The 19,522-nt window shown below is 31.3% G+C and overlaps 1 protein-coding gene across 2 annotated transcripts in view; it reads left to right on the top strand.

Annotated features, from left to right (window-relative positions):
* The window catches only part of LOC111614084 (39S ribosomal protein L15, mitochondrial-like), a 58,261-nt gene that overhangs the window by 30,733 nt on the left and 8,006 nt on the right, over positions 1-19,522 (top strand). For both annotated transcript variants that reach the window (XM_023355474.1, XM_023355465.1), the window contains exon 5: positions 9,781-9,947. In XM_023355474.1, coding sequence (XP_023211242.1) covers positions 9,781-9,947 — 167 coding nt within the window. The remainder of the gene's footprint in view (positions 1-9,780; positions 9,948-19,522) is intronic.

Here is a 19,522-nt window from a genome sequence, read left to right as displayed (position 1 = left end):
ACCCAGGTTGTCTGTTTAGGTGACTTACTTACCACTTTCCTATCTACCTTTCCCCTTCTCCCCTACTTGCTCTTTCCTCTCTCCCCCACCCTCATAATTCTTCACTTCAAAGGCTAAGCCCAAGGTACGGCCTCCTAATTCTTTACTTGTATTGTATTTTATTGTATTGTGAGACTCTATTGTCTATGTATATATTATAATTTTGTTTGTTTCCAAAATTTTTGTTATATATATTGTAGGTATGACATGTTATATTAACTGAAATTGTTCTTTTACGGTTTCTTTTTGAGTAATTTCATTAAACAAAGATGATTTTTTTTTTTTTATTTTAGTTTATTTTTGAGTCACCTATCTTTTAGGAATTAGCAACTTATCTCACTCCTTGGTATAATCTTTGGCTTTCAAAGCTGATGAATATCTGCCTCTACATGAATCTTTGTTGGTAAAAATACCAATTATTGTAACTAATTAAAATATTAAAAATTGCTTTGAAGTTTAATGAAGACAAAACACCATTGCTATATTGTATTATGGTACAGTAACTGATTACAATACATAAGCTTATGCTTGATGTTTGGAACTGTACTTAATCACTGCCATTATTTTTACATTTGACTTATGATAGAATTTCATCATAATGTTGGGACTATTTGCAAACATTCATCTGGGAATTTCATTTCATTGCAATGGCACCAATAGTTGATACTATTTTGGGCATTTTACATTTTCAGAAAACAGAATCATTGTGTATATAGAATTTTGTATTTATTAATTAATTAAACTATGCTTTTAAATTTAAGCAAGAAAGATGACATTCCTTGGTTATTTTAAGAAGAAACTAATAAACTTAGTAATGAAGCCATCAAATTAATAATAAAATCATCATTTTCTTGCAGAGACTTTGCCTTTCTGGTGTGCTAACTTCTGTATAATCTCTTTCAATGAGTTATTTATGGATATGAGAAAAAAAATTATTTGTGTGAGGAAAGTATGTAGTCAAACCACTAGTGTAGTGAGGGGGGCAAGGGGGTCTATCATGCCCTGGGCGCCATTCACAGGGGTGCCAAATGATCTCCAAGACAAACAAGATTTTCTGGAAAATTTCAATTGTTATTTTGATCGATTTCTGGGAAATATGTTTTAAATTAATAATCATTGTAACATCATTATTTCGTTTTTTGATTTGTCTGATAAAATATGTTATAAATGTTTGCAGTAAATCAATCAAATAGCTCTATATACAAAACGTACTTTCTTTCTGAACACTTTATTTATCTAAAATAGTGATATATTTTTATTTTTTAAACAAAATTACAGCTCATGCTTGTTATTTTAAAAAAATAACAAACAATACACTGTAGTCTTTTATTTTATTATATGTCCTTCGACCTTGAACTATTATTAATTTGGCGGTTGAACTATAACTATAGATGTGGATAAAAGTAATCGGTTTTCAGTCAAAAAAATCCTTTATTATTTACAAAGTTGATGTTTCGACACCACTTGTGTCTTCCTCGGGGCTAGAAAATAACATTTTTACGTTATACTGTATGTTTTCACCATAAGTACTGTATCAGCTATTTCATGTGTGAATGTCATAATGGAGAGGACTTGTTTCTCCTTATGCAAAATTGATGTAATATAACTATAGATATTTTTGAGATGCATTTTACTTATATACAGTCGACCCCCCTATAACATGGGTTCTTATAGTTTGGATTCCTATATGACGGTGAAAAAATTGTGACAGTATCCATACAAACCTGGTAAAAAAAACTCCTATAATTTGGTAAAACGTCATCGGGCAGCCAAACTACTTTCCGCTGTCCAGCGCCACGCTACAGAGAGTTTAAGCGGGTAAATTGAGTTTACTATTGTCTGTACAGAATTGTATATAAATTAGGTACTGTACATATAATTATATATTAATTATATATAAATTAGGTACTGTATATATAATTATATATTGTAAGATGGCCGACTCGGGGGAAATAGGGGGCTTGAAACCCACTTCACGGCACCTGTGTAAGGTAGCCGTCTCCTAGGTGGGATCTATTAATCATGCGTCAGGATGGACCTAAGGGAAGGTTGTATGTGGGCGGTGACGGAGGAGGCAAATGACGACAAGTGTTTTACACAAGAAAGCCGTTTATTTGTTAACATATATGCTTACATTGGCCATCGACAGTCCTTCACTAGATTCTTCCCTCGAAGATGCGGAGTGTGAGAATTTCGGCGTTGGTCGTAGCCCCGGGGCGGAAGAGATGCTGTTGCTGATCCTGGCAGACAATCGGAAGATATAAGCGGCGGAGTCCACAGTTCCTTTGCGACGACACACCACAATAGAAGTCACTACCTTTCGTGGAGTCGGAGGAGAGCCCTCTTGACGGAAAAGCCCTCTTGACCCCTCTTGACGGATTTTTATAGTTTTTCCTCCCACTTTTCGGACTTCTGATTGGCCCCTCGTCCCCTTCCTCGCTTCCCGATTGGTCTCTCTTTTGTTTTGGGGAGAATCGAGACCGACTCGGGTCACAGGAAAGGTCCGATTCCAGGTGTCCGCTCGACGCCTTTCTGTCGATTGTTCTTGGGGATTGTTGACAAAATTGCAAGACTCGTGCTCATAATTTAACTCCGTTACTCGCGATTTCTGTCATCTGGGTACTCGAATGATCATATGCAATGATTTATCTCTGAAATCTTTCCCTCTTTTCAGAAATTGTTTCCCTAGATTGACTGTTTATGAGCGCTGGGGTCAAAGTTCTACCTGCATATGACCACTTGTCTCTGACTTATAACTTTTCACTCTGACATTGACAGTTAGTTTAACACATGTTCGAGTCATCCGAGACTCGTTGTCTACATTTTGTGCCGCGTTGTTTAAGTTATGGGATTTTTCTCTCCCTCTCATATTTAATCTATCGTTATTATTTAAACATAGGAATATCACGATTTACATGATTCGGACCTCGGTTGGGTCCTCACAATATTAACTTAATTTATTGTAACTTTATTATAATTATATATATACTTTCCGCTGTCCAGCTCCACGCTACGGAGAGTTTAGGCGAGTAAGTTGAGTTTACTATCGTCTGTACAGTATGTAAATTAGGTACCGTAAGTCTAATACAGCACTAATTTTATACATTTCTTGTGAAAGAAACATTTCTTATTCAACGGCCATAAAAATTATTTATATTAATGATGTCTCCAAAGTTCAACGAAGTTTTTGCAGAAAAATAACTTATCAGAAATCATGGCCGCCGTTTGGTGCGCTGCTCCGCGATGAAAACAAGCTTAAGCAATGGCGACTTCGAACGGTGCACACTTGGTAAGTAATCCTACAATTTTTTGTTTATAGCATAGTTTATACGGATTATTCCTTTAAAAAAAATATACATATTTTGGAAATGTTGAGTCGAATTAGTCTAGGAATTGATTAATTTTATGGAAGAAAACCTTTCAAACAGCCGTAGTCCATAAAGTGCATACGTGCCGGGCTGTGATTGGCAAGGACTTGTACAAAATGGATTCATAAAGAACGGAACATATTTACCGTGTTATAGGGGAGTCGACTGTATATTGCATTTTTTTTTAACATCAACTCGACGATTCTATTATTCAGTGAACAGTGTATGAGTGAAATTGTTATAACAGTGTTCAATAAAATAATTGAAGAGATAGACAATATTCAAATTTTATTACTATATTGTTTGCAGTTTGCAATAAAGTAAGTTCTCCTTTTTATATTTTATTTATTGTTATGTTGTTCAAAAGTAATATCTTAATTAATATAATTAAAATTTATTTTTTATTTAGACCATGTCAATGCCTGGATAAAACTTAGCAGTTCCCAGAATCGAAAAAGAAAACTAAAGCAAGAAAAAGAAGCTCAGAAATCCAGAATAACAATGGAATCATATTTAGTAAAAAAATTGCAGAAAGAAAAACCAGAAGATAAGAAGGATGAAGAAGTAAAATCAGAGTCAGAATCAGATTTAGGTTGTACTCCTACTGCTGCTAAACTTTTATGTGATAACACATCACAACATATACAAGACTTTGAAAATGATGAATATGGGGGCCCAAGTACATCTGAAGTTCCAAGTCCATGTCCATATCTAATAAAAAGTACAGAAAATGCAACAGAAACACTGTAATTCCAGACGTTCTGGAATTCAAAGATGTTGCTTATTTAAAATTCATGAATAATCTTCCAATAATATCAAACCAACTTTGCACAGAAATGATTATTCATGGAACCCATATATTTCAGAATGAATACAGTCTAAATGCAGTAGCAACATCAGCTAATCATCTAATGCCAAAATCTTGGTTTTCTCGACAGGTCAGTAATGAAGAAGAAGGAACTGAAATTAATCAATCTTGGTTATTATATTCACGAAAAAATAATGCAGTGTACTGCTTTTGTTGCTTACTGTTTATTACATCAAATTCCATTACACAATCATCTTTCGTAACTACATCTGGTTTTAATAAATGGAGCAAAAAAAAATAAATTGAAAATCGTTTTCAACTTGGAAAGAAACAGAAAGAAGATTAATTAATAAAATGAGAAGTGATGATGCATCATTAGAAACAAATATACAGTCTGAAAAAGAATGGTGGTGAAATATATTGCAACGAATATTAGCTTGCATGAAGTATCTGATTATACAAAATCTTTCTCTATGTGGTCATGTTGAAAATCTAGCACTTCAAGATGGTACAAATGTCAGAAGCCTATTATCTTTACTTAAACTTGTAGCTCAGTTTGATCCACTATTAGCAAATCATTTTAAAAATGTCATGGAAACACCAAGAACTGTCTTATACCTATCATCACAAATTCAAAATGAATTTATTCATCTTCTGGCATCCACAGTTCGAAATCAACTAATAAGTGACATCAAAAGAAATAAATAGTATGGACTTTTATTTGATTTGACTTCTGATATCGCTCATTGAGAACAAATGTCGCAAGTCTTTAGGTATGTAGATATTGATTTTACCAACAGAAAAGTTTCTATCAAAAAATCTTTTTTGGGATTTATTGAAATACATGCTAAAGATTCATCCTCAATTGAAAATACTATTTTAGAAAAATTAAATTTTGATCAGATTTCATTAACAAACTGTAGATAACAATGTTATGATAACGCTGCCATGATGTCAGTCAGGTCACATATCTGGTGTTCAACAAAGAATTATAGAAAAATAATAAAGCATTATTTGTAAATTGTGATAACAACTCCTTAAATTTAGTAGGAGTTACTGCAGCTAAGCAAGATCCAATTGTTGTAACATGTTTTGGAATAATTGACAATATATATCTCTTTATCTCACATTCTCACATTAATAATTCAATGGGAATTATTAAAAAATGCTTTAAAGAAAACTGTTAAACGTGAATCTGAAACACGATGGAGTGCCAGAGCACAAGCGGTTAGAGTTATTGTTGATGGGCTGGAAAAGTTAATAGAACTATTAGAAAAATTAGCAGAGGACAGTTCTACCACAAGTGACACCAGAAGTAAAGCTACAATTTTATTGCAAAATACACTGAATTTTAATTTCATAAGTTTAGTCCATTTCTGGCATAAAATCTTGAGGAGAATTGATCGAGCGCAGCTCAGATTACAAGATCCTAAAATGAATTTTAGAGAAGCATTCCATGATCTTGAATCATTAGCGACTGAACTTGCAGAAATTCGAGACAAGATCTGTGAAAAGGCAATACAAAAGGCTAAGTCTCTCTGTGAAAAATGGGATATTGATATAATCAGGCTATCTCGTGAAATATTCTGAGCCTGTGTCTCAAAAAAAGAAATACGCTCGTGGCTATTTGCCAGAATATCTGAAGATGGATTTCATAGAATCTGTTGTAAATAAACAACATCCAATGTGTTTATTGTGTCATAAAACATTATCGAATGAGGCAATGAAGCCAAGTCAATTGCAAGAAAATCTTTTTACAAAGCATCCAAATGATAAGGACAAGTCCATTGAATATTTTCAGGAAATATATAAAAAATTTCAAAATTGTTCAACAGTTGTTGCATCATTTAAGAAACAACATTCAGCAAACAAAGATGGAGTAATTGCTGCTTATCACATTTCACAATTAATTGCAAAAAGTGGTAAAAGCTATAATATTGGAGAAACTTTAATAATACCATCTATAAAAGAATTTATCTCAACAGTAATGTATCAGGCTTTACCTGAAGTTTTAAAAATGTTACCCCTAAGCGATAGCACAGTAAAGCGACAAATTGAAGAAATGGCGGTTAATGTTGAAAAAAACTTATAAGTATTCTCCAAAACTCTTCATTTTCCATGCAATTGGACAAGTTTACCATTGCAGATGATAATGCTTTATTGATGGCATATGTACTGTACAATGCTATTCACAATAAATCTCATTACAGATTCAAGAGGATTATCTATATTTAATATTGTGAAATCATACTTTACAAAAAAATATTATTCCTTTGAATAATATTGTTAATTGCGCTACTGATGGAGCACCATCAATGGTAGGTCGCTATCATGGATTTATTTCTTGTTTGAAGGAAGAAGTGTCAAATGTTTTATATATTCATTATGTGGTGCACAGACATCATCTTGTAGGAAAACATCTAAGTACAAGTCTCCATTCATCATTAACTATAATAATTTGAGCTGTAAGCAAGATCAAATCCAATGAAAAAAATGATATAATGTTTCAACAGCTGTGCCAGGACAATAATGAAGATTTTATTACATTACTTTTGCACACACAAGTTTGGTGGCTGTCAAAGGGTACATCTTTGGTTCATTTTGTAGCATTATATGATAGTGTCATACAATTTTTTGAAAGTAATAATGATGATAATGAGTAATCTGTGTCAACAGTTAAAAACAGTAAAGAATGATGCCTTTTATTTGACAAATATTTTCATGAGATTTAATGATGTCAATTTGCAGCTTCAAGGAGCTAATAAAACTCATATAGATTGCGAAAGTATTGTGTCATTATTTATTGACAAACTTGAACTATTTCATTATAATCTATTGAAGAGAGAATTTCATCAGTTTCCTGAATTATCTATATATATAAAAATGAATGTGTGTGTGTGTGTCTGTCTGTCTGTCTGTCTGTCCTTTATGCATTACCACACCGTTTATCCGATTGCCGTGAAACTTTGGGAAGTTGTTTAATATACTCTGGCGAAGGTTTGTGGCATAGTACGATTGCCATAAAACTTTGGAAAGTTTTTTTTATTTTTTAATACACTCCCGCGAAGTACATTTATCCTACGATAGATGGCGCGCGTTTACACGAGCATTCGAGCACAGTGTGTTCGATCGATTTCAAATTGTGAAGACCATTTCCCCCCTTCAAAAAATATCTCTATATATGCATTTGTGAACTGTTATTTACGATATTTGTAATAATTTTTGTTTAATCACTTTATTTCAACTTTTTTTTGCTAATTATGTATTCGCTCGAACTTCGTTAAAACCTTAACTGTACCCCGAACAACAACCGAAGTTGTAGGAAGAAATTCGCGTATTTTACCGATCTAGGTATCCCCCCTTTTCCAAATTTTAATATCGACTCAAAATAATTTAAAAAGACAAATTACAATAAAACGGTTTATTATCCAACTATCAGAAATTTCACAACATGCCAAGGAAGAGAGGAAGGAGCAATTAAATAATGAAAATTATAAAGGATTTAAAAATATATATAAAAATGGGGAATATCGCACTTCTGACAATCGCAGCGAGTGTGTGGGCTAAATTTGGAGAATCCGTGCTTCTCGCATGGACAACTGTATGTGGCCGGCTCACGCATCGAAAAACCTTCCGATTTATTCGTGTACACACCAGAGGGAAAAACAAAAAAATATCGTGTATCCACAAACACTCCAATAAATAAATAGAATTGAAACGACACTTTGAAATGTTTTCCCAATGAAAATGAATAATAATAATAAGTTTCAATAAAAATAGTAAAATGTAAATTGAATTTTATCATAACGAGTTTGCTTGAATTTCCTTTCTTCTGAGATCGCAGCAATGCGCGACGGGTAAGCTAGTCATCTATAAAAGATGATGTAACTCCAGAGGATATTGACAGATTCAGTAGCCACCTCAATGGACTTAAATTGGACATGGAAAAACAATTTGAAGATATTTTGAAATTGAAGGTGTATGACTGGATGAAAAATCCTTTTACCTCAAATATTAAAGAGGCTGATACAACTTGCCAAGAAGAACTGTTAGAAATTAGATATGATGAAGAAAGTAAACATAAATTCGATAGTGGTGGATATGAAAACCTATGGCAAAATAAAAAAAAATGCCTGTCTTATATCCAAATATGTGAAAAATGATATTCAGTTTATTGATACCTTTCCCTACCTCATATCTTGTGGAATCAGGCTTTAGTGCTGTTAATCATAGTATGACCAAATAAAGAACTGCCTGAATATTTCCAAAAGAAGAGACCTTTGTTTGTTCCTTACAAAAATTGAGCTAGATATCCAGTATTTAGTTTTGCAGCATCAGCCTCAGGGATTTCATTAATAATTTAATTAATTAAATATAATTTCATCAGACTTCATGCTTCTATGTATGCAAAGTATAAATAAAAAGATAGATTTAACTACAGTAAGTTATTTTATAAAGATTTATTCTGCCAAACTTAGTGAAAGTCTGACATAAAGTATTTGGTAAGTAATTATTATTATATGTTTTAACTTGCTGTAACTCTGCTTTATAAATTTTATAAAGTGAAGTTACTTCCCTACTTTATAAATCACCATTATTCTGGAATCGGTGAGCAGTTAGAAAATTTTACTACTAACAGAGATACAAAAGTGGGTGGTAGGTATAAAAAGGTTGACTACCCTTGACCTATAATAACATATAAGTTTAAGAGCTGTCATCATCAATGGTGTAATTGACAGATTTGAATGAGTGTTTATTTCTTACATTGACTATGAACTTCTGTCTTCTTGAAATGCTGAGTAAAAATAACTATTGTCGTAAAATAACAATATAGATTAATGAAATGTTATTATACTTTTTGTAATGAGAAAATGTTATTTTATTAATGGCATATTTGTAAATCCAATTTTGAATTGTGAGCAATTTTTTTAAAGCTAAGTTATTGGTTACACAAGTAAACTATACTTAACAGAATCATCTAATGTTATCAGAATTAGCATGTCTTGAAACATAAAATACATTTGTAAAACTGTTTATTGTAATAAAATTTCAGTTATCATTATCATCTTCAGGTGACTATGCATTCTTAAGCTGCCTTTTTGTACTGTACTGTCATGGACTTAACATAAACTGATAACATGCAATTCATTACTAGTAATAGGTGGTCATTATCAATGTTAACCAATGCTTTAAAAGTTAAATGTTTTAATTATTATTTCCATGCAGTGTATTAGTTAATTTGTTAGCATTTCTTACTTAAATTATACATTACTATTATTAAAGATAGCAAGCAAACAATTCTTGACTAATTAATATGTAGTACATATTAATTAGTAAATCTTAAAATTATACAAATTTTAATTGTTTTAATGCCAGTCAATAAGAATAGAATTTCTAATAACTGTAGTCTTATTTATGTACTACGTTATTGTGTGGTTATCATCATCAGAATAAACAAGATTAAAAGTGATAACTTAAATACAGTAGAATCAACTTATTGTAATTATTTACAAATTATTTTTCACTTATTTCAATAGTAGTAATAAAAAATTTTTATTTTTTTAGGCATACCCATACCAAAAAGAAAATTACCTCCTGAAGATGCTATAAAATATTATACAGATCCTAAATTTAGAGGTTATCTTGCTGATCCAGAAAAAATTGCAGAGGAAAGATTTATTCTTTCACAGAAATATGGTTATAAATTGCCTGATATCACCAAAGATCCTCAGGTATCTTTATAATTTTTAAAAATTATAAAAAAATGTTCTGACCTTATTAACTCAATTGTTCAACTTATTAATAGTTCAAATGATACAAAAAGTGAGACAGATTATATTTGGGCTATCATAATTTTTCTCTAGTTTTTGAATAGTTAAAAATTTGAGTTGGTTCAAATGACATTTCAGTATATCTATTGAAAATATTAAACACAAATAAAAATTTTATTTGATTATATATATATTACTGTGAAAGACCGAAATTAGAGAATGTTGATATTCTCTGGTGAATGTCGACACGTGCAAAATACGTTGGTGAAAGTCTGAATATTTGGTTATATTATTATACATTCGAACAATAGCCGGTGTATGTCGACAAGCACAGATAAGCTTTGGTGCAGGTCGAAACGACACTCAAGAAGTTGATGTTGACAGAGAGGTGACAGTCTGTCGCCAAATACTTTGTGGATAGCCGGAGGTAGGACATGGTCGTACCTTTTTTTCGGCAATGGTTTGGTGGAAACTGCCCACTTTGTCACTGGATGGCATTTTTGTTCTTTTGATCTTGTGAGGTGGGGGATCGGTTTGTCAGGTCGAGTGGCGGAAATTGAGAGGGGTCGTCTGTAAGGCGTTGGCAATATCCGAATAAAAGATACCATTAACAGATCAGTTCGTAATCACATAATAACATAATCAGTTCGTAATCACATAATAACATAATCAGTTCGTAATTTGTAAAGAAAAGTTACTTTCTATAGATGAGATTTCTTTCAAGAAATATCGCCCAGAGAAGCAGCTGCAACTAATTCGAAAAGTGGAGGGCAAGGCTATACACGCTGTCATTGCAAAAACAAGTGTTCCACGAATAAATGCAGTTGTAAAAGCAAGGGACTCTTGTCCAATTCAAAGTGCCATAACAGTTGTTGCAATAAATAGATTGTATAATGTTAATCACATAATTCAGGTGTAAGTTTATTATTGTATTGTTTTCTTTAATGATTAAGAATGTACTGTTCGTTTTAGGTTCAACAGTTTATTTAAATGTGCTGTTACTTAAGCTTTCTCCTATTTTGACATATTAAAATGTTGCATTTTTGTCTTAACGTAATAAAAATATTTTTATTCAACATTCACCATCAGTGCATGCTGAATGTCGACATTTGCCGGTGTAAGTGAGAAATAATGATATTTAGCAAATATTTCGTACATACATGAAACGACTGTGTGAATGCTGACATTCACCAGAGAATGTTGACATTCGCCAGATATTGGTCATTCACAGTAACATATATATTAACTATTTATTAATATATTAAAAATTCATAATAACTTTTTAAATAAGTTTTTTGCTTTTAATATCTCAATAAAAACTGTGTTATATACTAAGCCACAAAATTATCCATATATCTAAAANTAGTTGTTTAGAATCTATAATCAGGGCAAAAGGAGGTCCAACTCATTTTTAAAAATATAAAATTTTCACATCACAAAAGTATCCAGACAGAAGTTTTTTTTTATATATTATAAAAAAAACTTCTGTCTGGATACTTTTGTGATGTGAAAATTTTATATTTTTAAAAATGAGTTGGACCTCCTTTTGTCCTGATTATAGATTCTAAACAACTAGGTATTGATTCAACCAAGATTTTTGTAAGTTTTGTCTATTAAATTTCAAACTCTGATTATGATGTTTTTAAGATTAGTTTTATTTGTTATTGATTCTGTTGTAATGGTTTGTTTAATGTGATCCCATAAATGCTCAATCAGGTTGAGGTTGGGCAATTTTGGAAGTCAAGAAAGCATTTTTATATGGTGCACATCAAGAAACTCCTGATTCACAGTTTTTTGGTGATCTGAATCATTGTAATGCTGGAAAACAAACTCTTACCCTACCTTTAATTTTCTTACTGATTTAAGAAAATTTTTGTTTAAAATCTGTTTATACACATGTTGATTCATTATTCTATCAATGAATTTCAGAGTTTCAGCATCATTTGCAGACATACAATCCAAACCAGCACTGAACTGTCATCAAATTTTACTGTAGAATTCAGGTTTTTCATTTTTAAAGATTCTCTAGATTTTCTCCATACTTTTAGGTTACAATCTGAACCAAAAACATTGAATTTGGATTTGTCCAACCACAAAACTGAGTTCCCAAATATTATTGGTTTTGTATAAACTCTAGCAAACTTTAACCTTTTCTAATTTTTTTTTTACTGATAAATGGTTTTTCTTAGTTAACACAACTTTTATAATCACTTTTCTTAAAATTCTTCTAACAGTTTCTGCAATTGTTTGTACTCCAAATTCTATAGAAGCTTAGCAGAAAGCTTAAAGCACTTATTCGTGGATTTTTCTTCATTTTCCTGATGATGACAGGTTTGTCTTGAGGTAAATATTTCAGGATGTCCAGTTTGAGCCTTATTAACTACAGTATTTGTTGTTTGAAATTTCATAATGGTATCTTGAATTGTGGATTTTGGAATGTGGAACAGTTCTGCAAGATCCTGCACAGATTTCCCTTTTTGCCATTTCTTAACCATTCTTGTTAAGGAGCTTCTTATTAAACTCTTTTGTTTTCAAAATTCACAATAAGAAAATAAAACAGTTGAAGTATCAAACAAATACTTTAACTAACTTGCTGATACAAATTGTTGGAGACATGTTTTTATGCAAATGATATGGCACTCTATTATTTATTTCCACTGTCCAGATATCTTTGTAATATCACACTGAACAGTGGAAATAATATCTAAAAATCTTGAAAATTTTCAAAATTTGAAATAAAATTGTTTCTCTTTTTGATTAATGTAATGTTTTTTCTTTCTATGCATTTGGAGCTAGAACTATTTTAAGATGACCAAGACAAAACCTTTCTCACTTGTTTCTAGTGGTTTATACACGAGTATGAACATTTTATTAAGAAGGCCGAAAATGTTTGTACTCGTGTATAAACGGCTAGAAACAAGTGAGAAAGGTTTTGTCTTGGTCATCTTAATGTTTTTTGCATATGTAAATACTTTTTCTAGTATAAAAAAAGTTTGATTTCACATCTATCATTATTTTTTTTCCTATTTCATGTGAGGAACGAATTATAACTAAAAAAAAACTTATATCTTATAGGTGTTCAGATACTTCTAACAAGGGGACCTTACGGTCTCGGAAATTCAGTTTGAGATGAGACTTCGCAGGTTAGTAGTATACCTCGAATGTCCACCCAGAAGAATTATAAATTGTACTAGCCAGAAGATTCTGAGAAAAAGGGCTCTAAAATTTTAAGTTCAGCTCATATACTGGTCGATTTTACACTATAGCAGCACAGCTAAATGGCTGAGTCTGTAGCGAACTCGCTTGCAATGCGGGCAATCTAGATTCGATCCTACTTTTAGCTAACTTTTTTTTTTTTTAGTTGTTTTAAAAATTATAGCAACTTTTAAATAATATTAATGTCCTAAAAATATTATCAATTAAATCATAAATAATAACCAACAGCTATACTCTTCTCTTCCACGTAGAAACCAGTTCCTCAAATTTACAATGAATATTTTTAACCTCTCCACAGCTTACAATATCTTAAAAATTTGTACAATAGAGTTCTGAAAACTTGGCCTAATGTTGACCAAAGGGTGGCTGAGTTTGTGAAAATGCCGGGTTATCCGGAATGGAGTTAAAAAAGAATAAATACGAGTGTTTCCTCAGAAAATACTGTACTGTACTTGTATGTATTGCTTGTTTGAAAATACAACAGAGAATAAACTGCCCAAATAACCTTAAACAAAGGAAAAGTACATACTTTATGAAGGCATAGAGCCTTTACTACATGAAAATGAAAATTAATGAATACACAGTGTACAGTAATTTACCTGATAAGACAGACCTCAGGAAAATACTTTAAGAAGCATAAAGCTGTCTATAATGAAAACTAAGTAGAGGTTTTTTTGCCCTGCCAGGGTGTGGCCGAGTTATCTGGAGTGCCGAGTTTTCAGGACTCTACTGTAATAACTTTTTAATGACAATAGTAATTAAAGTTTTAATTTACCTCCATTAAAAATGCATTTGAAATTATTCAACTTTTTAAAAATAAAGTATTATCTTTATATTGTTAATTTACATTTTAATTAGCTGTAACAGTCATTTCATAAATAAAATAAAATTATTTATAATTTAATTGATAATATTTTTAGGTAACTTTATTTAAAAGTTGTTATAATTTATAAAACAATTTAAAAAAAGTTAGCTAAAGGTAGGATCGAATCTAGATTGCCCGCATGGCAAGCGCGTTCGATACAGACTCAGCCATTTTGCTGTGCTGCTATAGTGTAAAATCAACCAGTATATGAGCTGTGCTTAAAATTTTAGAGTCCTTTTTCTCAGAATCTTCTGGCTAGTGCACTTTACAATTCTTCTGGGTGGACACCCTTGAGGTATACTACTAACCTGCAAAGTCTCATCTCGAACTGAATTCCTGAGTCTGTAAGGTTCCCTTGTAAGACTTAGCGCAGATTTTATACAAGGTGTCCCATAGTCTTTGTATAGTTTTAAACATTTAATAACTTATANTGAAATTATTATTATTAATATATATATATATATATATATATAATAATAATAATAAAACAAAATAAATACCATTTGAAAGCTTAATTAATAAAGCTTTTTATGCACATGTTTTGTAAATTTATACTAATCATTTTATTTTTTACTGATTTAAAATGGCAAATTAACACTATTACATTTTTTTTGAAGGGTCATATCAAAACTTTGCATCAAAATGCATTGTATGGATGATCTAGGGCAATTGTATGCAGTTTTCTATAGTAAAGGGTCATGTGACACCGTTTTGGTGTTAGATTGGGTCAAAAATTGAAAGTATTGAATCTTATGAAAACTTCAACATATACTCATACTTATTAAATGTTATAACACATACACCTTATATTGCTGAGAACCTATTATTGATCAAGTTGAAAACGTGATATTATATTTTTGTTATATTTTGGTATTTTAACAAAATGTTCAAATCTTTTTAAATTTGAATTTGTTATCGCATATTCATTCGAATATAGAACGATTGTAAACATTCCAGAGAATTGATAATCTGATGAAAGCCTGTTGATCAGGTTGAAAATGTTCATTTAAAGCAGTAAAGTAGGTTCTCAGCAATATAAGGTGTGTGTGTTATAATATTTTATTAAAACTATTCATAAAATCTGATTGTATATAATATAAGCAATAAATATTACTTTATTTGTTTAAATATTGTAGATGAATAATTTAAGATAAAGTATTTATATTTACTAAATTTTAGTGAGAACTTTAAGGTTGCAACTTTTTTTACCAGTTTTTCAATATTTAGGAATCCTAGATTTTTAAAACTAATCAATTACAACTAGCAGTTTGCACACATTACCAGGCATAATAATTTATAATGGAAATATGAATACTCTGGACAGTTAATCCTTGTATGCATTATTTATAACATTACATTTTGTTCAATAGATGCATGAACTAACTGTAAAATACTTATGACATAAATATATTTAAGGATTTTGATAGTATGTGAGCCATAAAAAAGTCATAGAGGGTATACAGGTTGCTAATATCTGCCTTTAGTGATTATGATTAGAAATGCAGTCCATGCAGTCACTGAGTGTAAGTTCATGAATTTTTTCAAAGTTCAAAAATCAGTTTGAATAATATATCATATATGATAGTCGTTATGTCAAAATTTAAGAATAAATCCATACTACATAAAACTTCATTATTAAGCTGTTGAGTAGTATTTATTGTAAGTTTTTAATATTTATGCATGTTAAATTATTAAAGTTTTAAACTGTATACAGTAATGACTTATGGGACAATCTGTATTTCACATAACATTATTTTTTTTTATATTTTTGATATTTCTTGAAACTGTATTATTAACGTCAAATTGTTTCAATAGGAAAAAGTTTAATTTTTAACTTGATAAATTTAAAAAAATGCATAAATATGTTTCTTAATACTCATAATTAAATGAAAAAAACATTTTAAGGTGCTTCAATTAAGATTGAAATTTAAAATTGGATTTATTTTATATAATTGCATAAAATATGTAAATTAATATTGTTATGAACTTCAAGTAAATAACTGCTTCACAAAGCAAATAAATTCAAAATTAATGTAATGATGGAAAAAGCAAACATCAGGAAAAGGTATTTGACACTTTAAGGTATTCAAGCATGTCATCAAGGATGCTTACAATATTATGTTCATTGAAATATGTTCACCATATAAAAATGAATGCTGAATGCAAGATGTAATTTATAAGTTGTTTATTATAATTTTATTATCTATATATATAACCCATTGAACGGGTATCCATCCGCATAACGGTATGCCAAAAACGGGCACTAGAGGCGCCCTAGCAAAGATTTTAAATTAACAATAAACTATTTTTATTTGTAATAGGAATTTATTATTGATGTGAATTTATTATTTATACCACGGAATGGTATAAATAATTATTATATGCCTTGATTAATCTTGCATCGCACGTTTACAACATCCCGTGACTTAGTGAATGTCACACATTGACTCACGCGATATTTGTTAAAAAAATGGCAGATACATTTAAAGTTGAGGTTTACAAGCAAAGGTAAATAAACAAATTAAACTATTTTAAAGTATTTATAGAATGTTTAATATGTAGAAATATAGATCCGTATGACGCGATTGGGATGGTAAGATTTACCCTCCGAATGAAGGGGTGGCGACCCCCCCTCTGTGCGAACAATAAATGTCTAATGAACCATATCCCTACGCATGACCCTTCCCGAGATATAGGCATATAGCCCCCGAAAATTATTCTACGAGTCACGTGACCGCCTGTTTGCCACAATTTACCCTGCGAATGAGCGGGTCGGTGACCCCCCCGAGTGTGTGTGAGCGCACGTTAATTTTTTTCACGCAGTAGGCTCCCTTTTGATCATGGTGTTGCATAACCAGAAATGATATAGGCGAATTTTTAGGGGCTTATATTTCGTGAAGGGTCGTGCGTACGGGTATGGTTCCTTTGACTTTATTGTTCGCACAGGAGGGCTACAGTTTGAGAGGTCACCACTCCTTCATTTGGAGGGTAAATCTTACCATTGGGATTTTAACAGAGCTGTAGAGCATATTGATAGGAACAAAAAAGTCAAAGGAACCGTGCCTCATGGAAATTTGTAAAGAACGCCCACTAGGGGGCGTCCCAGGCTACTAGTCTTATAGAAACCATTTATAGTGAAGCATTAAAAATTCAGACTAATTAGGGCAAGACCTTATTCAGATTTTCAATTTGTCTGGATTTTCAAATGAATTGTGTATAAATCAGCATTTTAAATAAACACCAAATACATTGTAATTCATGTTTAGGTGTGCTGAATTCAAGCCAGTATTTCAAAGAAATTTAGGAATATTACAAAGATTCAAAATATAATTTACAGAATTACAGTAGAGCATTGATTATCCGACCCCCAATTACGTCACATCGGTTATCTGACTGTTCTAGTTGGCAAATTTCAAATGTCCGCTAGTGATGTGGCACTACGATATTTGGCTATGTCTTGACTACTTTAATATTATTTTTGTTAAATTTTTGCGTGTTTTAGCTGGCAACATCGGCTCGACCATAGAAGGGAGGCCAGTATTTAAACGAGACTTAATTTTCTAATTATGAGTGGTGGTTTGTTTTGTGAGCAATAAAATAATTTTAAAATAATTTTTAATGATACAATAGCGATGATTATTACTTTAAAAAATTTGTTAGGCTTAACAATGATGAAAATTCAATGCAAAGTTGGTTAATAGTGATATACTAATTACATGGGATATACTAATATACTATACTAATAATGTATTTTTTTCATTCTTTTCAGTTATCCAACCTACCTGAGTCCCCAATTGAGTCGGATAATCGATGCTCTACTGTACTATATTTAAACAAAAAATAAACTAATCATAATTTCAAAATTAAAAAATTCTGAATTCTGAATGAATATTAGAACATCAATAATGAAGTTAACTTTGAAAAGATTAATATCCATTTTTTTTACAGCTAAATCTGGATTCTTGATGATTCTTGATGTTTCACTATATTTACATGCTCCATGACAGTCATATTCTAAAATGAACACTTATTATTATAAGTATCTCTAATGATAAGTTTAAATGGTTTGAAAATGCTGAGATATGTTTGTTTTGTTAGTTTTTTTGTTTTTTTTGGTTTTATGTTTATATTCTGTTTACCATACAGATGTGTTGTCAATCCTCATTAAAAGTGGTAGTGGATTCAACTTCTGTTATCTGGAATTTTTAAATGAATATTTTTGAGAAATTTCTAAACAAAAAAATTTACTTAGCTATGAATATGACAATGTCAGAGTCCGATTACTTAGATACCAAATATTAAAATTCTGTCAAAAAATTATTTAATTACTGACTTTTTAGTAAATTATGAGAGTGGTTTTTTCCAACCTCCGATGGTCCATAGAACAAAGATATGTTGGGTACAAACATGGTTACTTTTTGACATAATCACTGTGAAGATTAAGGCATTTATCTATCTGTGGACGAGTATTTAGTGGGGCTCTTGGGAGCACTCTCTGGGGACAGGATGGCAATTAGCTTTCTCTTGCTTTGTTTCATCTGTCAGTATATAGCTGCTTTCAACTTTGTATTTTAATTCTTATTTTCTGTCATCTTTTCAGTCTAAATTCAGTTAGTTTAGGTTAGTTCTAGTTGTAAGTTAGATTAGGGACTCTTAGCTTGATTTCTGGTTGTTCATCCTAGGTTATGGTAGGTTAGTTTAGTTATTGAGTAAGCTAATGTTTAAAAAAAAAATAAAAAAATAAAATAAAAATTTGGGGTCTTGCATATTTGTCTTTTGTCCGTCGATTCGTTGGTGTTGTCTAGTTTGTCATTGTGTTCGTTTGTTTTTTGCGCTCTCTGTCTAGCTGTTAAGTAGTATTAAGATTTGCAGTCACATTTAGTTTCATTAGCATTAAGTTGTCATAAGTCTTCCTACTAACAGCCACTTGGCACTAACTCCTACACTCAGCTATTCGTGGCAGCACTGAATCATTGGTGTTTGCTACACTTGGGTTTTCTTTTAGATCCTTCGGGGGACTATGGCCTTGTAGCCTAAAAACTGCACACCAACATCAAACATAGAGGATACTGTAGCCATATGTATGCCATTCAGAGGGATCCTACCTTTCTCTACTATCTGTCTTCTCTCCCTCCTTCTTCCCCTCTCCTTTCCCTTACCCTCTTTTCTGTCGGCTAAACACCTTGTGTACGGTTGAAGTCTGTCTTGTATGTATGTATATGGATTATATGTGAATAACACACCAACAATTGCCATAAATCATCAGGCTTTAACTATCCCAATGATTTATGGCAGTTGTTGGTATGTTATTGCAATGCATCAGGTGTTTATATTTATATGTGGATAATGTATTTTTCTAGTGAATTGAGTTTATTTAACCTTTATTACAAGCTGTAAATATTTAAAACATAAATTTATAATGTTTGCAGTAAGTATATAGTGTATATGATATATT

Source organism: Centruroides sculpturatus, unplaced genomic scaffold (genome assembly GCF_000671375.1).
Source record: "Centruroides sculpturatus isolate CEXI.00-Female unplaced genomic scaffold, Cexi_2.0 scaffold2, whole genome shotgun sequence".
NCBI classification, from domain to species: domain Eukaryota; kingdom Metazoa; phylum Arthropoda; class Arachnida; order Scorpiones; family Buthidae; genus Centruroides; species Centruroides sculpturatus.
The sequence above is the reverse complement of the archived record's forward strand: the minus strand, read 5'-3'. Positions and strand labels throughout refer to the sequence as shown.